The sequence below is a fragment of the Pelodiscus sinensis genome, chromosome 1 (genome assembly GCF_052426305.1).
Source record: "Pelodiscus sinensis isolate ZL-2025 chromosome 1, ASM5242630v1, whole genome shotgun sequence".
Classification (NCBI taxonomy): domain Eukaryota; kingdom Metazoa; phylum Chordata; order Testudines; family Trionychidae; genus Pelodiscus; species Pelodiscus sinensis.
Window position 1 is genome coordinate 197,771,086 of NC_143052.1, and position 25,748 is coordinate 197,796,833.

Genomic DNA, 25,748 nt, shown 5'->3' on the forward strand with positions numbered 1-25,748 from the left:
TCTAATTATTAAGCCAGACATCATACCTTCATCAGGATTGACGTGCAAAGCCGCGCAATATCGAGTCTATACTGATCACTTGATAGCACTTTACTATCCGGGAGCTGATTATTACTGAAAACACTTTTAGAATCATCATGCCATGCCAGACCCTAGGGTTGCCAACTTTGTATTTAAAAAATAAGGGACTATTTGCTTAGTACCTCATCACACACACACACACACACACACACACGCCTGATATTATCATCTTCATCATCATTATTAACAAGCAGTTACCAGGGGGTGTTTCTTGCTGCTTTGTGCAACCCTCACCAACTCTGTCTCAGGGATAGGCAATATGTAGCCCTGAGCAATCTGTATGGCTCCCCCACACTCCTTTCATGCACTGAGGCCCTGCACTTCCTCCTCCTCCCCCATCCTCCCCAGCACTTTCAGAGCACCACAAATCTACTGATTCATGCTCCATTCCCGGCCCTCTCCCTACCTCCCAGAGCTGGAACACTGCAACTAAGTTTTGTCCCTGGAAGAGAACTACAGGAGCTAGCCTCAAAAACAGGTCACTTAGCACTGGGATACTAGGCTAGTGGGCTCCCTAGAAATATGGTCTATTGATCAATCCAAGGATGGGATGTTTGCTAGGGATGTTAGATAGCGTGAAATTAAATAGACATATAACCACATAACATTTTATTGGTTACACTATTCAATGGTCCCTGAGAGAGAGGCCAGAAGTAGTTCCTTTCTGTGGGGTTCTGAGCTCCCTGTGGACAGAAACTGCTCCGAAAAAAACTCTGCTGTATAGACATACCTGTAGGCAATTAGATCCATTTTCAAAATCAGTAGGAGTTAGGTGCTTAACTACCTTTGAGGATGTGGGCCATTTCAAAAAATGGGTCACCTGTTCAAAAGCACCTATCCCTGCTTAATACAAAAATTCATTTCTAGGACATTCTGAAAATCAGCAACTTGATCATCTTTTACACTGCAAAATGGCTGCAGAACAATGAAAGAGAAATTCTTCTGTTCAGCAACCATCCAAGTTCCGCTGCTAGAAGGTGAACAGAGTAGATTTGTATGAAATTCTAGAGCACGGCAAAGGCCTTTGATGTGTGTGTGCCTTCTCCATGCATAGCAAAAAAAAACCCCAAAACCATAATACACTTAAACTATTCATATTCAGTGTATCCCTAATCCAGGAACACCTGTGGTATGGAGGAGGAAGTAGCTTTGTGCGCTGCCACTGCCACTCCACCCAGCTGGGGGAACAACAGTGCACAGAGCTGCTTCCTCTGAGGCTTTTCCCAACCGCTCCCATAGTGCGGGGAGGGAAGGCAGTGCCTGGGAGCAGCAGGGAGGGTGTGGCAGCACATATGCACCCCACATCTACTCCCTCCTGCCCAGCCCCCACAGTGCTCTCCTTGGCCCAGCAAAATCTTTAATTCAACATATCCTGTTTCCCAGGGTTACCAGATTAAAGATGTTCAAATGGATTAAAGGTTAAGCTAAAGTTAAAATTCATGCCTCTGTGCATTGTTGTCCTTGCTGAGATAGTTTGGATGCAAGTGTCCTCTACATACGGCAACCTTTGTCTGCTGAATGTACAGACGAGAACTTCTTATTTTCTGAGTGTGCAGATGCGTGGGTCGACAGGGCCTAAAACAGCTGCATCAAGTGGAGGAAAGAGAACTATGGCAACTGAAGTTATCTGCATCCTCCATGCATTTCCTCATCCTCCCCCCTCCCCACATACATCATATTCCTTCCTGCTCAGGACACAAACTTACAGAACCACCAACCAGCTGGCAGGATGGGGCGTTCTTGGCTCTTGTGGACAAAGACCTTCTCTGCGTTTTGGGACTCTCAATTGCAAACTGAGATTATCTAAAACACAAAGAGAACAGGGTAGGATAGCTGGTACTGTAAATGGGGTGCTGGATGTATTCTTTTTACTCTAATGTTCCAGTTTTATTGATACTGCTTCAGTTTTTTACCCTAAGTTGGAGTCCTTTCATAGAAGCAACCGTTTTTCCTTCTTCTGTGCCCCGTGTCAAACCTAGCTACAATTTTGGCCGCAGTTTCCTGGGACTCGATAAATGTAATGCCTGCATCGGGACATCGATTTGCAAGAAATTCTTTAAAGAAGAAATAAGGTCAGAAACTCATCACAATACTTTTGGAAACATTCTGCATAGTAACATGAAAAGTGACTTATTTTTCAATACAGTATTTGGAAATGTTAAGTCAAAATGTAACTTATCCCCAGGTTTCAATGACAGTGTCATGTTATTGGAAATAACGGATATTAGTATTTTGAAGATGACACAATCACCAACAGATTTGAGCCCTGAATATGATTTTTAAAGTAAATTCAGTTAAATTTCTAAACTTTAACTTTCAGATAAGTTGTCTTTGAACCAATTCAAGAAAGTAGTGGGGGGAGAAATGGTTTATTTAAATATTTATGGAATTATTTTCTGTTAAACAACTGATCAAAGAGAATTTGCCTGCATGAATTTAAGCTACTGATAGGCTGTATTCTGTCACTGAAGACAGGGCATAAACAATAAGAGCTACTGTTTTGATATGTTAGCACCATATGTATCACATGAAATATATAGAATTTCATGCACTCATTATTTAAGTTCAATCAAGATATAAATCTGCAAGCACAAACACAAACAGGTACTTTGCACATCAGATCCAAAGGGCCATTTGCATCTGGGGGTTTCATTAAGAACTCGAGGACAACTGCAAATATTGCACATACTTCCAGATGAATTAAACGTGCACCCAAGCAGTTATCAGTTTGCTTTTGCAATTTTCAGGCTCAAAAGCAGAACACACCATATGACACTAGGGAAAATGTAACTATTGAAGAGGAACAGAAAATAGGGAGATTTACAGGGGAAAGGTTTATTGTTTTTATTATGATTTATTAAGAACTCACTCTTTTATAGATCCAAGAGCCTCAGGTGTGGAGGAAATCATTGCATCAAAATTATAGTTTTAATGCAGTAATATAAGTGAAGTAACACTAGACAAAATGCAGTTTTTATCTTTAAGTTATCATATAAAATGTACTACAGTAATACCATAAGGACTTTTTTCAGACGGGTTTAACAATACTAATACTATAGGATCATCAATGATTATTATTTGTCCCATGGTAATGGCGAAAGGCCCCACTGTGAAAGGTGCTGTTCAAGCACAACAAAAATATGGTCCCTACCCTAAGGAGCTTACAATCCTAATCCTTCTGGCTCGTGAGGTTGTGGAAGCTTTTTCACTGGGGGTTTTCAGAAGGAGGCTGGATTGTCATCTGCCTTGGATGGCTCAGATACTACAAACCCTGCAATCCTGCAGGAGGTTAGACTAGTGACCTTTCCTCTCACTTCTAACCCTTGGTTCTAGGATACAGGGTCAATACACTCAGAGAGCAGGCAAGGCTAAAAGCCTCCAATCTGGCTAGCCATGCCCAGATCTGAATTATTCACCTCTCATGGACTCATTCCAGAGGAGAGTGGTACTTTGCTTCGTCAGCATCCACAACACCCAAAGGAAGTAGTTCTAAAATAGAATTTGATGGCCAGGATTACAAACCTGACACAGAAAGGGACTGGACTCAATGGCCCAGAAGGTCCCTTCTAGTCCTGTGTTCTCAACTCCAATGAGCTCCTGTGTAAGTTTCTAGAGAAATAAAACTTTACCTTATGGGGAGTAGGGAGCGAGGATGACTGTTTGAAACACACAAAAAGAGGGAAATTTACTGGAGAAAAAGGCTAATGTTCTGGCGAAATTCTTTATGGAACAAATTCTTCTCTCAGCTTTAGAAATCACCAGCCAGGAATGGATTACATTCAAATATACATTTGAAGTAGGATCCTAGAGCAGAGGCAATCTAATTAATTCCCTTATTATTTCTCTGTCCTGTTTTCCTGACAAAGTAAAAACAAATTCTGATGTTGCTTTCAAACTTATTTTATTTTGTTAATGTCATTTAATCTATTTCACCCAACCCTCAGTGGAGTTTTTTGCCAATCCTATTTTAGCTTCAAATTGTTAACAATCATTTATGGTGAGATGCAATTAGGAAATGCTTTCCTATGCTCCCAAGGATGATTATAATTAGGAAGTTTTTTATTGGTGCCACACATTTGACATAAGGCTAGCGAAAGGTTAGAGTTCAAGCCACATTATTCAAGCATGTTACTTGCAAAATACTCAGCTGTGCCCCTAAATTATTACATATGAAATGTGTGTGTGGGTAGGGCTGAGGGGGCTGATAGAAGAAAAATCTTCAAAATCTAATTACACAGCCCATATGCTCCCCTCCTGTGCAATATTGTGTGGAGGGGAACAAGTTAGTGGAAAATCTCCATGACTACGCTGATGCTCTGCATGCCCAGCATATTTTCCCCCACCTCCCTGCCCCCAAAGAAATGGGGAGGTGAGGCACCCAGTACTCCAACTCCTGCCCATCTCCATGAAAGTGTTCATCTATGCACTCTCATGTGGCACCCCATCTTAGCCATGAGAGCACAGCTGGACCAGTAGCCATGCTGTCAGTGACTACCAGACTCCAGCTGTGCCCTGTATTGCTGTGAAGGGGACTCCCAGGGCACAGCATGTGTTAATTCTCTCCCAGCAACATCAATTTTTCAGGAAGTTTTCCTCGTATAGGGAGGGGAGGAAGCCAGCCACTTAGCACAGCCCAACCGTCTCCTGGTTGTCTATTTGTTTGGGTCACCCATGGGCTGAGGGCAGAAAAACAGCTCCCCTGAGCAGGGAACATGCTGTAAAATGGAGCTTGATGGAATTTTTCAATGCAAGTGTTTCCATCAGAACCCACTCAACCAGCCCACAGAAGAAGAATAAAAGTGAAGTGCTTCAACCTTTCTAGATTAAAAGTGATGTCATGTGGTCAGACATACTTCATGGGCTGACTTCAACAATAGCATTCCTGTATTTCCCACCCACAGTTTCAGAATGTTGTGCGTGGGAATTTTGACTTTTCTTTCCACTTTGGGATGAACAGAAGGGTCAGAATATCAGACTTTTCCCTGGAACAGAAACTCTGATTTTGACCATAGTCCTCCTCTCCATCTAGAGATCCTCACCATGGCATCTGCAGCAGATTTTGTTCCCTCCACTTTACACAGCTGTTACTTACATCATCTCAGAGGTTTAGAGGGAAAGACAAAAGGGACAGAAACAATTAGTGCTTTTTAATGCACTTGTCTTCTGGGTGGAGAATTAATCGCAGTTCAGTCCTCAGTGGGTACTTGTTCACTTTACAAAATCGCCACCGAACGCAGCATGGCCGATCATGTGGTATCACAATAGCAGCAACACCTGGAATGGAATTGGAACATATCCATTCTGCCACCAGCACTGACAATGACTACAGGCTGAACCTCTGTGGTTCAGGGCTCTCTGGTCTGGCAACATCCATGGTCCAGAAGGGTCATGGATATCGTGGGACTCGATAGCCCCGGCACAGAGGTTGCTGGCAGCTGGGAGCAGAGCCAGCCAGCAGGACAGCAGAGCCCATGGGGCTCCTGGCTGGCTCAAGAAAGAGGAGGGGCTATAGGGCCCACAGCTGGTGGGACCACAAGCACTGGCAGGGTAGACAGGGTCATGAAAGACCCATGGGGCCACTGCTGGAGCTCGCAGGGCTGGTGGGGCCACCGCCAGAGCTCATGGGGCTGCCAGGGCCTCCAGAGTTTGCAGGGCCGCAAAGCCCACAGGGCTGCTGCAGCCAGGGAGCGGAGAGCAGTGGTGCCAGACAGCTGGGGAGAGGAGCCCAGTGGAGAGGCTAGCACCCCCACTTCAATCTTCCCTAGTCCAGAAAACTCCCTTCTCTGGGACTAGTCAGGCCCTGAGGGAGCTGAACAAGGGAGGTCCAACCTGTACTCCACTAGGAATTGTAATGAGGAGACAACTGAGAGGCACTGGTGATGAAATGACCATGCAGAAAGTCCACAAAAAAGCATTTAACTGGCAACACTCCTGGCTCCTGGACACATGATCATGTGTTGATGACCTAAACTAAGATTTGGGTTCATATCCAAGGCTGACATCAAAGATAAGTGGAGTTTAGTAATGCACGTAACAACTGGACATGTAAATCAGATATTTGTGTACACACACACACAGCTAGTCATGGGGCTAACTGGTTGTTTGCAATAGATGACTTACACATGCACCCACGGCACTGGTGTATACATCTTTGAAAGTTTGGCCCCAAGCACATGGTAGACAAGGGGCTGATACACCAAATCCTCCAAATGAGATATTTAAGAAGGTCCATGCTGCCCTTGCTTTGCACATTAATGTTCCTGTTGTGCAGTTTTAACAGAGGGGATGATAGAAGTGCCTTGTGACAGGGATGATCCAATTTCCCAGAGTTGCCGCAGTGCCCTTTGCACTCACCCCACTGACAGTATTTAGCTGCTTTGTAAAAATCTTTGAGATACCTTGAGTATAGAAGGTGCTTTACAAAATTAAATGTTACGCTAAAATACTACTTTTGGAGTTTAGTTTTGTTTCATTGTCTAGAGAAATGACTCTCAACAGCTTTACTGCAACCCAAAGATATCTTGCACCAAGTGAAGAAAAGGTGACTTTCAATCAAAATAATTGCATGGATACAAGAGACATAAGGGGTGGGAGGTAATATTTGTTACTGGGCCAACTTCTGTTGGTGAGAGACACAAGCTTTTGAGCTCATACAGTTCTTCAGGTTTGGGCCAGAGTGACAGAGACTTACAGACCTATATGTTCTTCCACAGATACCATGAGACTCTGGAGTTCTGCTTTGGTTTCCTACTGAAGCACCATACACTGTGGCACTTTAAGCTTTTTAATTGTTTATAACCGTAGCATCTACGTTCTCTGCACAGTATTATGAAATGAGGAAACCATAAGGAGGTTTCGAACCACAGTGTTTACTACCTACTCCATATCAGGCCTAGCTACATATGTCCATGGTTACTCTGGCAAGGTTCTGGTGGCTTCTGCATTAGAGGACAGGGTGGCTACGAGAGTGCTCCAAAACTTTGTAAAGAGCTACTCTCCAATTCCTACCACTGTAACAACTCTCATTTCCCTCTACTCTTTGTAACGAGCAACTGTGAGCATGAAATGAGAATCTGCTTAGTTACCAAAAGTATCTTTCCTCTACTGAAGGTGCACATTGTGTTAGCATGGGGCTGCTTGTAATTACAAGGCTATTGGGCTGAGTTTTTAATTGTTAAACAGAACACCACACACCTACACATTTATTTAAGGTTTTCCCACAGGTCTGGGGAGTGTGGAGAGAGGAGAACACCTCAAACAAAGGTGAGCCCTCCTTAACCTTTTCACCATTCCTCTCAGTGATTTAAAACATTTTAGAAGTCACCAAATCCTCTTTCTAGCCATTAGAAAGTAAGAAAACTGGAAATTGCACTTTAATTTTCCAACATCATGTAGCTTATTAACAGTCTCCCCACTGGGAACTTGGTTTGCTTTGGCAGGTTTGACAACTGGCTCTCTTCTCATTTAAAACTGCCTCCTGACAACCTTCCCAGTTACTCCGGGAACTACACCGATGATGCCAAAAGCTGGCGGCTGGTTGAGATCTCCAGGTTAACCACCAAATACCAGCATGACCAAGCTGACGAGAGAATCTGTGCTTCCCTTTCCAAGACAAAAAGCTGCAGCATCGAGCACGTCTTGCGACAGACAGAGAGATTCCAAAAATGGTTGAAAGCAAAGCGCCTCACTCCGGACCTTGTGCAGGTGAGTATGCAGGCTCTTGCTCATGAGCACACCAGTTTGGCAGCTACTGCAGTTACTTCCTACTACAGAGTCTGGGGGAAATCTCTGATTGCTTCGTTTGTTTTTCAAGCTTCATAAAGAACCAAGGACTGTGACTGACTGAAGCTGGCAAGTTCTAAGCTTCCAAAAAAATAGGGTTTTGAAGCTTTCAGAGCACTGTGCTGGGGACAAAAGTAAAGGAAGAAGAGCGTTTAGCTCTTCAATCCCATGGGGATGATTCCCACATAAAAATGAATCAGAGGTTAGTATCCAAACCCATCTATTTTAACTTTGCTTTGTAATTACCCAGATTAGACCTGGCTGCTCTTTACAAAGCTCCTTTCTACTATCATGCTTGATCACCACTGGTCTGTCAACCCCTTCGGCGGCCTCCCATGGGAAATAATTTCCAGGAAGTGCTGGCTGAGACTGGCTAGAGAGAACAAGGTTAAGCATCAGGGAAGAGAAGTAGAATAAACCAACAATGGCTTTAAAACTAGGAAAAACTTAAACAACAATAGACTAATACCACCTTAAAGACTAACAAAATATGTAGATGGTATCATGAGCTTTTGTGGGCACAGCCCACTTCTTCAGATGACAGAATGTTAGAAGTCCAAATCCAAGAATAAATAAGAGAAGGAGGGGGGGCGGGGAGGAGGAAAAAAATGAGGGGGAAAAAGGAGGGGGAGGAAGGAAAAAGAAAAACGGTGAGTAGATAAGTTTCAGAGGGGTAGACCAGTTAGTCTGTAACAGGAAAAACTTAAAACAACAACAAACAGTCTAGTAGCATCTTAAAGACTAAATAGTGACAAGAGGCTGATAAGAACCATTAGCACCTCCATTGTTTGGTTGGTAGGTTAAGTCATAGGATGTGGAAAGTAGTGTGCAAGCCCAGCTGATGCCTTGTTCATATCATTTGCATAAGAATTAAACTTGTAAATGAAGTTAAGTTCCAATCCTTCTCTGGAGAGTTGGGACACCACAGACTATAAAAAGTGAACAGGGAACACCGATGTGCAGTAAACTTTTAAGAAAGGTGCTAATTTTATGAGTCTCGATTCTCCAGGCTGTGACTTGGCCCGTAGTGGAGCAAACTAAAGTCTAAGTCCAAACATATGAAGCCCTGAGGCATCAAGAGAGAGACAGAGAGATGAATTTGTGCTACAGCCTTAGCTAAGGGCCAGTTGGCTTTTAGCTGATGCAGTGAGGCTCATACCTTTAGCTCCAAAGGTCCCAGTTTCAATCCTGCCTGCTGACAACCTGGGTCAGTCACTGTTATACCTACCTAATTGCAAGAGCTCAAAATCTGAATCTTTCATTCAGGGTTCAGATCTGACTCCTTAGAGCAAGGGGTGCGGAACCTCAGGCCTGCCCTCGGCTTGCCTGGATTCAGTCCCTGAGGCTCAGGGCTCCTCCCCAGCATTAGCGAGCCTGCACTGGCACTCCCGCCCCCTCCCCCACCTCACTGTGTGGCTGGAGCACACGCAATCTACTAGCCTAGGCCCCACTAGGCTCTGGTGGCCAAGGGGACTGAGAGGCGTGCCTTTCTCCTCTGTTGGGGGCCATGACAGTGAGGGTTGGTTTTTGGCTGTTTTTCCCCCCCTCACTTGTGTGCGGCCCCTCCAACTGATTTTTCTGTGGGCCAGAAATAGGTTGACTCTGAGCTCCTGTTTGAGCTGTCTGCTTGTTGAACACTCCAAGATACAAATCTCTTACATTCAAACCTCATGAATCAAGAGCCCCAACAGCCTGAAATTAAAAACAACAAATAAAATATTAATAATAGATTTTAACACATACACACCCCCAATGTTTGATCCTTAAGGGGCACATTTTTAAGCTTTTGTGTGAAACCAAGAGGGCTAGACACTTGGCTTTCTCCAGTGAAAGTCGAGATGCTCATGTACTCACCTGACTCAAGGAGATGGGGCTTTAAGTTGCCTACCCCAAACCCTGTCACAATGTCTTCAGAAAGGGAGCCGAGTTAGTCTGTAACAGGAAAAACTGAAAAAACACCAAATAGTCTGGTAGCACTTTAAAGACTAACAAAACATGCCATCATGAGCTTTCGTGGGCACGGGCCACTTCTTCAGATGACCGGAGTGTTGGATGGCCAGAACCAAAATAAATTCATCTGTTCCCCTTTGCCCCCTTGACTGGGCTTTAAAAAAAAATTGTGCACATTTCAGTTGTTTCTTCTGAAAGGCCAGCCCTCCCCCTACTGCTTGAGAGGAGATTTGTAGCACACAGCCGCCCTTAGCAAGGACAGCACCATTAATTTTTTTACTTGGATCCTGTCTCTGTCTGTAAGCACCATTGACTAACTCCCTCCCAAAGGGCAGGGGAACATGCCTTCTCAGCTGAGCCCAATGTGTGGCGCTGTGGGTGCAGGAGATGGAAGCACCCGATTGAGGGGGCATACCTCACAGGCAGACCGCACGCACCCTAACCCCAGGGCACTGCAGGCCTCACTCCAGAGGCCTGGAAGGAGCCGGAGGCACCGAAGTAGGATTCCTATTTCTTAATCTCTAGGCCATCTATTGCAACGTGCGTCATGCAACAGGAAGTTGGTTGGCCTTTTCAGTAGAATCCTTAAATGTCACAGGGTAAGCAAGGCGAGACAGGTGTGTCAGTCACAGTTCCAGCTTGAGGGGAGCCGCAGGGGTTATTGCCACTAGGGAGAGGGAGGAGTAGGCTAAAGAGATAAACAGCATATGGTGCAAGCTGATAACCAGGCAGCAAAATAAGCAGGAGCAGGTTTCAAACAAGCCAGCTCTGGAGAGGCACTGAGCTCTGAGCACCTGCTGCAGAGAGAGAGGAAGGATCTGTTCCCATTTCAGCCACAAGGCAGGGTGCCACCTTTTGCTGAGGATGGCTGTTAAGGGACAGGCACCCCTCACGACAAAGGGCTAGGGAGTGACTAGCAAACACGTGAAAGGAGCAGGTCGGTGGCTGGGATTGGAGGATCTTTCAGCTGAGTGTTTTGTGCTCGAAAGGGTCACCCTCTAAAGTGGGGGATCTGCTTTGAAAAGGAACTTTATAGAAGCATCACCCTGTAATCCAACAGGTCTGCTCCCTGGGCACGTTTACTTAGCTGTGCTGACTCCGGACTCCTCGCAGTAAGGCGTTTTCTCCTGCTTGTCACTCCTGCTAGCTGGCAGAGCTGCTGAGACTGAGGGAGCTGCAGATCCATAGGCATCATCAGTAACAGGATCACTAACTAAACTGCGACCGAGGCACCTGTGCAAGCCACAGACCGCACTCGAGTGACCCAAGTGTCACTGAGGGGCTAATTGGGCCAGCGGAACCATTATTACTGCAACACGGTGGAAGAGCCCAGTGTGGCTCTCAGAGCTGTCAGCTAGAAAAATGAGCACAGTTGAGCTGAAAGACAAACTAAACCTGGCATAGAACAGAACATCTCTCTGGGAAAAGGCTGCACACTGTTCAGAAGGCAGACTGTGCTTCATCTAATAGTCATATCAAAGCGAAGGAAAGGGTACTGGGGGTTACAAGAGGCGTTCAAAAAAGATTCCTTATCTAAAATTCACGTTTTCTTATCAGCTGCATTATACCAAGTGTCCCTTGTTAAGTCCTGCAGGGAATTGTTTCCCATGTGCATTAGGGCATTTTCTCCCCACAAGATGGCAGTGTGGAGTGTGTTACAGGTGCTGAGGTGGGAAAGCCAATAATATAGCAGGGCACAGTGGTGAAACCCATCTGGTGAGCAAGCTTCATGGAGGTTGTGTATAAAATCGGGCAGTGTCTTGAGATGGCAACAGAATTTTTTTTAAATCAACGGTCAAACAAACAGAAATCCTTAAAATGTCTGTTTACTGAAGTCAGGAAATCTGTGTGTGTGAAAATGGAGAAATTCTTCCAAAAACTTGGAACCAAACACCCCTGAAATGTGAGGTGCTTAACATTTCGAGCCAGGTTTTCTGGTTTAGTCCCACCGGAAAATGAGTCTCAGGAAATTTCTGTGCATTTCTATGGCCCTGTTCAGCTTCAGGAGGCAGGAGAGTTCTCAGATTCCCTTCCTGAAATTTAAACAGCAAGAGCTCCATAGGGGTGTCTCCCTCTGAGGTGTAATTTCAGTGGTATGGTATTTGCAGTGCAAATACATGTCAGTGCGAATGCTTCGTTTCATGATATGATAAACACCTGCAAACACTTCACACAAGAACTGTTCAGTGATTGGCATTTTTGGTAACACTCAGGGCTCTATTGATGTCATCACGGTAGCAGTATTTCCCATAAAACTATGGTTACTAACCTGGTGGCTGCACCATCCTCCCCATAGCTTTGGATATAGAAAAGATCTGACAGAAACTACTGGGCTCAAGTAATTTTCTTTTACAGAACAGAAAAGTATGACAAACCTTAACATACTTGAATCAAAACGACAGACCGTGAAATAATGTTTTTCACTTTTCACTGACTGCCCTGCCTGACCCAACTATCAATTGGGCTGCCTGCCACAATGATTATTTCATCTGCCACAGTGAAAGTCTTTATTGCAAGCTACAAATGCTTCGGTACTGAAATCATGCCTGCCTCAGAGACAACCTTGATTTAACTCTCTCTGTGTGTGTAGAACTGGATTGCACGTATTAGCCTGTACAGGAGTACTAGTGGCATGCTGCTTTGTATGCATTTCAAGCTCCAAAGCTCATCATTGTAAGTGTCAGAGGTCACCTCGTGCTGCTTGTTTTTTTCTGTTTGAGGCTAGTTTCAGCATAAATCTCCTGGGGGGCACACTTCTAACCCTAACAACGAAGAACAGCAAATAAAAGGTTGGAGGCACAAAGGTTGGATGTGAACATTATCAAGGCACAACAAGAAACTGTAATTTTATGAACTTGCCCATTTTACACACCTAAATAATAATTTGAAGCTGTTAATCAGCCTCATAGTCCAACACATAAATACCACCACTGGGTCTCACAGTCATCACAGTCATCTCCCAGATCCATCATCTTTTGACTTATTTCCTTGTTGCCAGTGATGAGTCTGAATCAAGCCTCCAAGTTTAAACATACCTGAATTTTGAAGTAGAAAAGGGTAATGATGGAATCTGAAGCTAGAACAAGATCCTGATTTTTGTCATAGATTTATACTTGTAAGGGGCTGAACCAATGTCTCAGATTCAAATATCTGAAACCACTAGGTGGCTTAAAATTCAGATTCAATTTTTCCCCCATTTCTAATGGCTTGTCTTCACTGCCATGGAGATCAATGCAATGGTGGTCTATCTTCCAGTGTTTGATTTAGTAGGTCTAGTAAAGACCCACTAAATTGAATGCTGAAGACACCCCTGTCAATTGCATTCCTCCCCACCTTTGAGAGGTGAAAGGGAAGTCAACTGGAACATTTCTCCCATCAACCTCCCTCTGAGGGGCTGCCTCAGAAAATCTGTGTAAGGTATGTCAACTCCAGCTCTGCAATTGTTGTAGTTGGAATTGCATATCTTACATTGATTGTTTCAGCCAGCATAGACCTGGCTTTACTGTATTAATTTAAGTAGTATATGTAGCAGTCAATTCTTAGTGTGAACTGCAGATGGCAGTGATTTTGGATTGAGTTTCTCTCTTCCTTGACTATTTTGTAGGCACTGTGTGATTGTTGTACTATAAAGACAAAAATTTGGACTCTTCCACGGCAGAGTGAGCTCTGAGTTTGTCTGCACCAATAAGAGCAACTTTCCCCCACCCCCAATTTGTAATACACTGTACGTCATGGACGGGAAAAAAATGCCATTCGAGTGAAAGCTGGCATCCTGGTGTCTGTCCATGCTTAGACACATACACGTGACATTTTTTAAAATCAAACTTAGTGAGAAGCATTGTGACTTAAAACCAAACTTGTTGTCGAGTCCATGTCTATATATACAGAGCTCGCAGCAGCACAGCTGTACCGATACAGCTGGGCCACTACAGCACATCTTGTGTTGATGCTCTATGCTAACAGGAGAGAGCTCTCCCATCCGCATAACAAAACCATCTCCATGAGCAGCAGAAGCTACATTGGCAGAGGAAGCTTTGCTGCTGACATACTGCTATGCACATGTGTGCTTACGTTGGTGCTACTGATGTCGTTCAGGGAGGTGGTTCATTCATTCAGTCTCAGGTTCCAGAGTGAGAAGACATTGCAAGGGAGTTAAGCCATTCTGCAGACAAACCAGTTATTGCTAGTGCTTTCAATCACATGATCTTCACGTGTGTGTCCAATCAGCGGATTTTGCTTCACAATTTTACAACTTCAGAGTTAAATTGGCTCTCTCTCCAGCAGCAGAGATGGAATGATTCTTTCCCCCTAAAAATGTTGACCCCACTCCAGTGAAGTACTTAAGGCATGCTTACTTCTAAGCATGTGAGTACACCTAGCGAAGCGAATAGCGCCTAGTTGTTAGATGAACAGTGCTTTGCTGGACCACAGTGTGTGTTAAGTAATTAAAACATTAAGAAATTGTATTCATTCATGATATAAATGTGAGAAGGGATTTCACCTATTCAGCTTCCAGCCTTACTCTTGTTCATTCTGTTTCCATGCCATAAATAGCACTAGCCTCAAAGTCAGAATGTATGAATGAGCACAAACTGAAGGTCATTTAACTCAACTAGATGTGTTCTGGCTCCCAAATTGTTGACAAACATGCACTATACTCCTGCACGTTCACATGGACTTATTTCAAATTCACTTATCTGCTCCATGCTAAACAGTAAATGAAGTAGCTCTAGCATTCTGATCTTTGTACTGGATAAAGTGTCAGTCATAGTTTTAATTAGGAAATCCCAAAAATAATTCCATGGGAAGTGATCAGCCTTTCATCACCTCACTATGCTCACAGAATAGGATCAGCTATGAAGTAGGAAATTACACTTTTTGATGGCATCTTTTCAGGTCCTTCAGTACATAGTTATGGCAAACAGAAAGGGTTACATAATAAGATAGAAAGTACAGGCCATCCTCACTATAAGTCCAAGATAAGTTCCAAATAACTTGGACTTCTAGTGAAACGACTTACAGCGGGGAATTTTTTTTTCCTACAGCTGACTTCCATTTGCACAAATTGAAGGGGGGGGGGGAGATTTGCACAACTGAAGGATGGGGAATGGGAGGACTTACAATGCATCAGCTTCTACAAGGGTCAATGACTAGTGTGGAACCGATGCATACCAGGGTGACATAGCAGGGACACCCTGTATCATATTTCCTCTATATAAATCCATCATAAGTCTGCATCTTGAATACTGCGTGCAGATGTGGTCGTCCCAGCTCAAAAAGAGATACCTTGGAATTGGAAAATATTCAGAAAAAGGCAACAAAAATTTGGAACAGCTGCCATATGAGGAGAGATTAAAAAGATGGGACTTTTCAGCTTAGAAAAGAGAAGACGAGGGGGAGATATGATAGATGTCTATAGAGGTTCAGAGAAAGTAAATAATGAAAAGTTATTTACTCTCTCCCATAACACAAGAACTAGGAGTCATCAAATGAAGTCAACAGGCATCAGGTTTAAAACAAACAAAAGTATTTCTTCACACAACACATAGTCAACCTGTGGAACTCCTTGCCAGAAGATGTGATGAAGGTCAGAACTTCAACAGGGTTCAAAAAAAGAGCTAGATAAATCCCTGGAGGTTAGGACCATCAATGGCTATTAGCCAGGATGGGTAGAAATGGTGTCCCTAGCCTCTGTTTGTCAGAAGCCGGCAATGAGCGACAGGGGATGGCTGACTTGATAATTACCTGTTAATTCCCTCTGGGTACCTAGTATTGGCCACTGTCAAAACACAGGATACTGGGCTAAATTAACCTTTGATCTGACCCAGTATGTCTGCTCTTATGTCTCAACGATTGCATTAAAAGATTCCTGTAAGCAGCAAGGCTTTCTATCTTTGTCAGCAAATATTTGCATACAATCTCAGCTGGAAGAGAATTTCAGCACCACTTATCAACCATTTAACACAATTTTGCTTGCCTTATTTTTCCCCTTCACTCCTCCCCCAAAGGAAAAGTGACAACACGTCAGAACTGTAAGACAGAATTGCCATTTTTCTGCTTAGTTTTGTGCTAGACAAAAAAACAAAACAAAAAACACACTTCTTGCTAATGTTGTTCTGGAAGAGAAAAATGTAAGAGGATGTGTACTATTTAGACACTGTCAGAGTTAATTCTCCAAGCCATTTCTCTATAACTGATAAAGTAAAATGCACTTATTCTAAAAAATAAGCTAATCTAAGTCCAGTGTAAATAAACAGCCATTTGTGCCAGCTGCAGATCTTTTATGAGCTTTTATAGCTCAGATATTCAAACTACAGAAAATGCAACATACCATGGTAATGAATCTATAAACCTGAGAATCATTTGCTGCTGCTATCTGCAGGGAAGTATAAGCAAAACATTAAACCTGTAGGTAAATTATTTACCATAAACTTTACCAGAAAGAAAATGCATCCTACACAGGCATCTATGTACAATATGCATAGATTAGTTTTTAAATTTTATTTAACATCCCTAGTGAAGAGGGATGTGCTTGGAAGATGCTCTTTAGAAGGAGGAAGTGAGTCACTTAAGGGGGATGTCTCCAGAAAGACAGAGAACTCAAGTGAATGAACAACACGTGCTACAGAGGGTTGCAAAGAGAGGCACAGGCTATAGAAGCAAAATTAGTTCAATATACTGACACTGAGGCAGATAAGAGTGAGACCTAGAGACTGGATTGTATGTTTCGGAAACAGTGTGCCTGCTGTTTTGAGATACCTGTGTGACTATGTGTTTTAGGTGAAGTCTGAAATATGGGATTGGAGTCAAGGTAGTTCAGTGTTTAGAGTCTACTGTAGCATATCCCTACACTGCCCCATGTTGCTAACAGTCATTCAGAGGAATGCTTCATATAGGTAGCTGCAAGGGGTACACAGGACAGACCTGCCGGCAGGGTTCTCAAATAGCACAGGGAGTAGATCACAGAATCATACAACTGGAAGGGAACTCAAGAAGTTGAGTTCAGTCCCCTGCCCTCATAGCAGGACCAACCACCATCTAACTCAGCACCGACAGGTGTCTAACCTGCTCTTAGAGATTCCACAACCTGCCTAGGCAATTTATTCCAGTGTTTAACCACCCTGACAGTTGGGAACTTTTTCCTAATGTCCAACCTAAACCTCCCTTGCTGCAGTTTAAGCCCATTGCTTCTTCTCCTATCCTCAGAGGCCAAGGAGAACAATTTTTGTTGCTCTTCTTTGGACCCTCTCCAATTTCTCCACATCTGTCTTGAAATGCAGTGCCCAGACCAGGACTCAATACTCCTAATCAGTGCATAGTAGAGCGGGTCATAGTATTTCAGCTTAACAAAAGCTCTTATAGCTGCCAACTGCCTTTGTTCTTTCCTACCAGGGGCTACCTAGTCCGATGCTGCGCTGTCCCTCCCAGCGGCTCTTAGACAGAATAGTGCGCCGCTATGCTGAGGTGCCAGATGCTGGCAGCATCTACATGGATCATCTCTCAGACCGGGACAAACTGCGCCTCCTCTACACCCTGTCAGTGAATGCATTTCCCATCCTGTTACAGGTACGGTGCCACTCCCTACGCTGAAATTTCCCCAAAACCAAGCACAAGCCCTTCTGCAGATAGTGAATCTGGTGGTCTCCAGTTGCTCTGGACACGGCATAGATTTTTTCACTGTCATGCTAAGCTTTGAGGAGAGTTCCTGTTCCTTGACTTCACTGAGGCCGTTGCCTGATCTTTAGATTGTGTATTAATTATATCAATAACTTACGAATTTTCAGTTTCCACTTTGCGGGTTGGCAGGGTCTTGTCTCAGGATCAGGCCCAGCATTTTAATTATTCTGTACTTGGCAACCTTGATGTACACATCTGAAACACTCACATGATAGGAACTCCTGTATATTTACAAATATCATTGTATTAATACATTTAGCATGGTCACAAACACCTCAACTTAACAAGAGAGATAGGGAATGTACCTCTATATTTCCATATACTCACAGCATTCCTCCTACAGTAACCTGAAATATTAGCCATCATCTTCCTCATCACCACCAGTGACCATCATTCTGGCACCTCCCAAGGGGGGGGGGGGCGCAAAGGGTTGGGGTGCCAGAGGCCTGGGAGACTTTCCTGCTTGACTCCCAGCCAGCAGCCTTCCCAAGCAGACTCCCTGACTGCCCTGCCCCCTGGGGCCATGTGGTTTTTGAACAGCTAGGAGCCTGAGGGGAGGGTGCTTTGCAAACAGCCTGTTGACAACAAGTAGCAGTCATTGGCCAGATAGTGCTGGGGCCTGGAGCAGCACATGAAGGCTCACAGCTGTTCAAGCAAAGGACCGCAGCAATTTTTCTCACTAGCGTGGGGGGAGGAGGCAGACAAGGAGTCTGCCTGAGGCTCCCTGCTTGTCCAGGCCTGGTCCATACTCTGCCCCCATCCCACCCACAGGGCTGGCTTCTCATAGGTGCCACAAGAGAGCCACATGGCATGCTGGGAGTGATAGTTCTTCCCCCTCCCCACTTCCTTCCCATGTTGGGCAGCGCAGAAGGATGGGGGCAGGACTACAGCTTGCTGAAAGCCAGGACCCTTCCCTTCAGTGCCAACCAGGCATTGGCAGTGGGGGCCTTTCTCTGTCAGCTCTGATTGGCCTCTGAGCATGGCACCTGGCAGAGAGGGCATCTGCCACTTGGGGATAAGCCGTGGGTTGCCAGACATCGGTGTCGGGGAGCACACCAAGGGCTGCAGACGGAGCCAGCGGGAGAAGGCAGGGGGTGCCCTAGCATTGCCCCTGGACTCACCCCTGAGGGATTGGGGGGAGGATCAGCCCCAGCCTTCCCCCAGCCAGCCGAAGCACAGGGGAGGGAAGCTGTGGCCACCCACCATCCCAGACTTGCCCAGCTCAGATAGAATCAGCCCCATGGGGGAGGCAACCATGGAGGGGTGCGTTTGCAACCTTCGCACACACTTCCCTGCGTATGGGCCGCCACCCGCCCAAAACCATACACTCACTCACACAGGCTTGCTTTACTGCATACCTACTCATGGAGACTCTGTGTGCGCGCGCATGTCACCACAAGCACACCTCAGTATTTCTGGCGACTATATCCATTATTTTCCTTCTCTTCTCCTCTCACAGATTTTCCCCGAAGCAGAGGGATGGCCGTTTCCAAAGTATTTGGGGTCATGTGGCCGGCTGATTGTCACTGCCAGCAGCAGGCCTTTAAATGAGTTCTACAGCTCTCCTCCTGAGGTGGCGGCTGATCTGGCTCTCCAGCTCCTCTCTCTCATCACTTCCATGAGGAACAATGACTTGAACTATTTCTTTTATTTTGTCCATGTTGATGCTGGCACATTTGGCATTTTTAACAATGGGCATCTGTTCATCCGGGATGCCAGCACACTGGGAATCATTGACAAGCAGGAAGGTACTCAGTATGATCTCTGAATAAGCACCTGTCATGGGAGGAATTAGGAAGGCAGGAGAAAAAATAATCTTTCACCCGCTATGTGAGTTTTATTTAAAAACATCAAAAATTGCTCACTAAATTGGATAATTAAAAGTTCAAGAGGAGACATTTACTGCCAATAAAACCATAACCAGCTCCTGCCGTGCTCCGCTCTATATTCTGAACGTTACATAACTTTCACTGGTACAGTAAATGGGGCTGTGACTAACACTACGATTAAAAAGTGTTGGAACAGTCTTTGTAGAACTACATTGGTAATATCTGTGACTAGTGACAGACACCATGGCAACATTTGAATGCTAATCTTCAACAGCTTCCTAACTCAATTTTCTTTAAAAACTGGTGTGTCAAAAATTAATTTGCAGACAGAAACTATACAGGCTTATTTCACTTTTGGCCAAATCCTTTAAATCCTTCCAGGCCATTTTATCTCCTTTACTTTAGAATTATTAACAAAGGAAAACCCCTTTGTGTCAGTTTGTCCACCGTTCAAGCTCTGCTTTCCACCACACAAACTATACAGTAATGCGCCATGAGAAACAGAGCTAGAGTATGTCACTTTTCTCTTTTTTTCCCCCAAACTGAAAAAAATTCATTCAGCTTATGCAATCATCTGAATAGTTCTCAAGTATTCACAGATGTATATGGATTTTGTGAAAATCTTCTAGTGAAATATCAGGTCCACAGACTGGGGGGAGGGAAAGAGAGGGGGCAGATGCCCTGGGGCCCAGTGATTTCAAAGGGCCTGGGACGCCCAGCTGCTACCATGGCGGCAGCAGCATCCAGAGCTCCAGGTGGCACTGGGGAAGGCTAGACCCCATTCTCCCCTGCTGCCCCTCCCTGCTTGCCCAGGGACCCAGCAAGTTTATCTCCATCCCTTTTAAATATTCAGCAGGGTTGGGGGGTTTTTTGGGGTGTGGGGGGCTGTTACATTGTTGGTTCCGCTTCAACCAGATTTGCCTCTTGTTGAGTCTTACTGGTTTTGGATGTGATGGAAAATTGAGGTCTTAACTACTTGTGGGAGTTTCTATAGGAACTTCACATTTCAGCTCTATATTTATGTTGGACTCTAGTTTCTCTGCTATTTTAATCAATATAAAACACTGCTGGGTAGCACAGTTCTTTTCATCTCAACCTTTCAGGTACATAGATGCATTTCAGAAGTGTGAAAAATGACTCTGTACATACAGCTTACAAAGTGATTTGGGATGAAAGGTGCTAAATTAGCCTAAGCTATTATATTACCAAGTGTATACACTATTTTAAATGACATTTTCTTACCAAAATTACAAACATGTATGATTATAAAAGACTTGCAATTTTCTAACTATTTTTATTGCCTTTATTAGGTCTCCACCTGACTGATGGCCAACAGGAGTATCAAGATATATTTAGCTGTTTGGCTTCGGACTGCCAGTCTGCATTTCTCTCCTGTAAATCAGTTAGAGAGAAGCAGAGCCTTGTCATGGTGTGTCAAGAGCTTCTGCCTAAACTGCTCAAGGGAAAATTCCTCCAACCTGCTCAGGAGAAAATAGACAGGCTCCTAAGGCTCTGTGCAGACAGCTTTAGAGCCGACCAGGAAGTCAGTGATGCTGCTGGAAAGTTGGTAGAGCTCTTGAAACCTCTACGCTCTTGCAATTCCCATTTTGCCTACCGCTACCCTGACTGTAAATACAGTGACAAATATTAACCATCGAGAGAAAGCTCTTCTGGAAAGACTGGAGTGGGGTGCGCACAGCTCAGCTCTGGCAGGAAGAGATGGAATTCATAGAAGCCTGGGCTTCCTAGCATGAAGAAGGAAGAGGCAGCACAACACACCCAGGGTTCTGCCTGACTCAGACAAACTTACCGCTTTGCTGTGTTAACTTCAAACTTCACATCGTACTAAAGTGTTATCACATTTCGTTGGTGAACTGTGATAAGCTATTAATAAAACATATTACTTCATTTTGGCTTCAGAGGATTTTTCCATGGGACCCATAAAGAAAAATTAAATATTAAGCCATTGTGGTCAGTGGCTTAGGTGGCGTAGCATAACTGCAGAGAACCCAGACTCTGCTGATAAAGACTATACAATAATATAAGATGGATGGATACACTTAAGACTATCCTTGAGGGGATATATTAATGCCATAAAATTACCTTATCCGAATTGAATTATCTGATCAGTTTGCTGCCATTAACACCCACAGATGACCTTTTAAAAAAATGTTACTATTATGATTGCCAATTAATTTGATGTTATATGGGATGGAAAGAAGCAATAGATAGCACTAAAGAGCTTAAAGCTCCTTTTCCTTTTATGTCTTCATTCCTCTAACTTCTAATCACATATCACAACATTTCATCTTTGATGGGTTGCGATATGGTCATCAGCATGTAAGGATGCAAATTGCAGAGCACTCCAAAAACTTGTCCTCTAACTGTCCCTGGGCACACTGCTGGGGCAAATTAAGAGGCTACTAGTTGCATTAACATTGTTCTCTAACAAACAGTTTGTTTAAAAAACCAAAAACGCCCTCAGAGCCAATTCACCGAATGTGTCTTTTTCACGTCTCCCCCCAGTACAATCTTCAAAACACTTCTAATCAAAATACTTCTATTTCACTTACAACTCTGTTGAGTGCAGACACCATCTGGCTTCAAGTAAATCTCGGTTTAGTTAAAATCTTGTTGTTTGCATTGAAAACAGGTCTCTTTTCCTTTGGAATTTATAACTCAAGGCATATGTACCTTGGCAGTTGCGTTGATAGATGATTATCTTGTCCTCATAACACCTCAGCATGGTGAGGAAATATTACCATCTCCAAGCTGCCAAGGGGGAAATGAGCCACCAAGTTAGGACCAGATCCATAAAGGTAGGGAGGTGCCTATATCCACCTGATTAAGGCACCTCTGATGGTCTCAAAACAGCAGCTGAACAGCTGCTCTAGGTGCCTAAGTTTTTACGGGTTGGAATTTGCAAAGTAGCCCAAGCACTGCTGCTCCCTCCCCCAAGCTAGGGAATTGCTAAGAACCCATTCTCAAACAAGGGAGGGGAAGTCTATCCTGTAAGGAGGCCCAGTTCTGTGAGCATGGCTAGAGCCCACGTAAGACTTGATCCTTGTCAGATCTCCCAGCAGGAGGGTGGGATGCAGGCCACTGAGAAGCGGAGGGGTAGCAGTGCACCTGCACGAGTCACACATATGGGCAGGAGAATGTTGGGGCTTTTTCAGGGAGCAACAAAGAGTAAGGGACAGAGAGGTGTGGACCTGCGGACACTCCCTGGTAAGAACATTCCCTTGGGATGTGGGTGTACATGAGATACCCATCCTAGAATAGCCCATAACCTGGTGGTCAGGACACTCAGATGGGAGGAGGGAGACCAGGGTTCAAGTCCCTGATCCAGAGCAGGGATTTGAACTTGGATTTCGCCCCTTCCCAGTAAGCACCCTACCCACTGAAGAAAATGTATACAATATCACAAACTGCCTCAGTCAGCCTCTCACCTGCAGTTTTCAGTGAAAGAATTTTGCCTGAAAAAGGTCACCCGGCTCTAGGCAAGAAGCCTGTGACAGAGGTAGGGACAGAACCCACCTCTTCCTACTCCCAGTTCAATGTCTTAGCCCCAAGAACATCCCTCCTCAGGCTATGGTTTGAAAAAGACCAGTCATTTGATCATGTGCAAAAAGCTATGAGTGTGTTTGCACATCTAAATTGCATGAAAAGTTATTGTGAGTCTCTGCACAAAATCAGAACTTTGTGTTTGAAAACCAGCAGGAATGCATGTAACATCAATTGCAAATGCAGATTACCATGACTGTAGACTGGGCATAAATTAGACATGCAAATATACTCACATTTTTGCATACAATCATAGAATACTTGGACTGGAAGGAACCTCAAGAGGTCATGAGTCCAAGTCCCCTGACCTCATGGCAGGACTCAGTACTGTCTAGACCATCCCTGATAGACATTTATCTAACCTACTCTTAAATATCTCCACAGATGGGGATTCCACAACGTCCCTGGGCAATTTATTCCAGTGTTTAACCACCCTGACAGTTAGGAACTTTTTCTTAACATCCAACCTAAACCTCCCTTGCTGCAGTTTAAGCCCATTGCTTCTTGTTTTATCCTCAAAGGCCAAGATGAACAAGTTTTCTCCCTCCTCCTTATGACACCCTTTTAGATAGGAGTTTTCAGGTATCATGTCCCCCCTCAATCTTCTCTTTTCTAAACTAAACAAACCCAATTCTTTCAGCCTTCCCTCATAGGTCATGTTCTCTAGACCTTTAATCATTCTCGTTGCTCTTCTCTGGACCCTCTCCAATTTCTCCACATTTCTGAAATGCGGTGCCCAGAACTGGACACAATACTCCAACTGAGGCCTAACCAAAACAGAGTAGAGCGGAAGAATGACTTCTCGTGTCTTGCTCACAACACACCTGGTAATGCATCCCAGAATCATGTTTGCTTTTTTTGCAACAGCATCACACTGCTGACTCATTCAACTTGTGGTCCATTATAACCCCTAGATCCCTTTCTGCTGTACTCCTTATTAGACAGTCGCTTCCCATTCTGTATGTGTGAAACTGATTGTTCCTTCCCAAGTGGAGCACTTTGCATTTGTCTTTATTAAACTTCATCCTGTTTACCTCAGACCATTTCTCCAATTTGTCCCGATCATTTTGAATTATGACCCTATCCTCCAGAGTAGTTGCCACCCCTCCCAGCTTGATATCATCTGCAAACTTAAGCGTACTTTCTATATCAATATCTAAATCATTGAGGAAGATATTGAACAGAGCCAGTCGCAAAACAGACCCCTCTGGAACCCCACTTGTTATACCTTTCCAGCAGGATTGAGAACCATTAATAACTACTCACTGAATATGGTTATCCAACCACTTATGCACTCACCTTATAGTAGTCCCATCTAAGTTGTATTTGTCTAGTTTATTGATAAGAATATCATGCAAGACCGTATCAAATGCCTTACTAAAGTCTAGGTAGGCCACATCTATCGCTTCTCCCTTATCCACAAGACTTGTTATCGTATCAAAGAAAGCTATCAGATTGGTTTGACATGATTTTTTTCTTTACAAATCCATACTGGCTGTTCCCTATCACCTTGCCACTTTCCAAGTGTTTACAGATGATTTCCTTAATTACTTGCTCCATTATCTTCCCTGGCACAGAAGTTAAATTAACTGGTCTGTAGTTTCCTGGGTTGTTCTTATTTCCCTTTTTATAGATGGGCACTATACTTGCCCTTTTCCAGTCATCTGGAATCTCTCCTGTCTCCCATGATTTTCCAAAGATGATAGCTAGAGGCTCAGATACCTCCTCTATCAGCTCCTTGAGTATTCTAGGATGCATTTCATCAGGCCCCGGTGACTTGCAAGCATCTAACTATTCTAAGTGATTTTTAGCTTGTTCTTTTTTTTTTTTTTTCTTCTCAACCTACTCCCTTCCCACTAGCATTCACTATGTTAGGCATTCCTTCATCAGACTTCTCTGCCATTTCCAAGTTTCCTGTTACTGTTTATCCCTCCTCACTGAGCAGTGGGCCTACCCTGTCCTTGGTCTTCCTCTTGCTTCTAATGTATTTATAAAAAATCTTCTTGTTTCCCTTTATTCCTGTAGCTAATTTGAGCTCATTTTGTGCCTTTGCCTTTCTAATCTTGCCCCTGCATTCCTGTGTTGTTTGCCTATATTCATCCTTTGTAATTTGTCCTATTTTCCTTTTTTTTTTTTTAATAGGACTCCTTTTTTATTTTTAGATCATGAAAGATCTTGTGGTTAAGCCAAGGCGGTCTTTCGCCATATTTTCTATCTTTCCTACGCAGTGGAATAGTTTGCTTTTGGCCTTTGAATGTCCCTTTGAAAAACTGCCAACTCTCCTCAGTTGTTTTTCTCCCTCAGTCTTGATTCGCATGGGACCTTACCTATCAGCTGTATGAGCTTACCAAAATCTGCCTTCCTGAAATCCATTGTCGCTATTTTTTGCTGTTCTCCCTTCTACCCTTCCTTAGAATTGTGAACTCTATGATTTCATGATCACTTTCACCCAAGCTGCCTTCCACTTTCAAATTCTCAACCAGGTCCTCCCTATTTATTAAAAATCAAATCTAGAACAGCTTCCCTCTGGTAGCTTCTACGTCCATCTCCACCTCATTCCAAGTGTGTACATTTTTAATATATAAGACAACACCTCCTCCCTTTTTTCCACCTATCCTTCCTGAGCAAGCTGTACCCTTCCATCCCAACAGTCCAATCATGTGTATTATCCCACCAAGTTTCTGTGATGCCAACAATGTCATAGTTGTATTTATTTATTAGCACTTCCAGTTCTTCCTGCTTATTACCCATACTTCTTACGTTTGTATATGGGTATCTAAGATACTGATTTGATCTTGCCTTCCAGTTTTGCCCTGACCCTCCTCTCTCTCTGCCATTATAGCCCATGCTCCCTCCCATTTCCGA

The 25,748-nt window shown here is 44.0% G+C and overlaps 1 protein-coding gene across 1 annotated transcript; it reads left to right on the forward strand.

The window, feature by feature from the left end:
- Nucleotides 1–1,792: 1,792 nt before the first annotated feature.
- Nucleotides 1,793–21,227, forward strand: DIPK2B (divergent protein kinase domain 2B). Its single transcript, XM_006137892.5, has 5 exons — nt 1,793–2,153; nt 7,521–7,785; nt 17,206–17,379; nt 18,950–19,238; nt 20,630–21,227. The coding sequence occupies exons 1-5, from the start codon at nt 1,927–1,929 to the stop codon at nt 20,968–20,970; spliced, it is 1,296 nt and encodes a 431-aa protein (XP_006137954.2). The 5' UTR covers nt 1,793–1,926; the 3' UTR covers nt 20,971–21,227.
- The last annotated feature ends 4,521 nt before the right edge of the window (nt 21,228–25,748 follow it).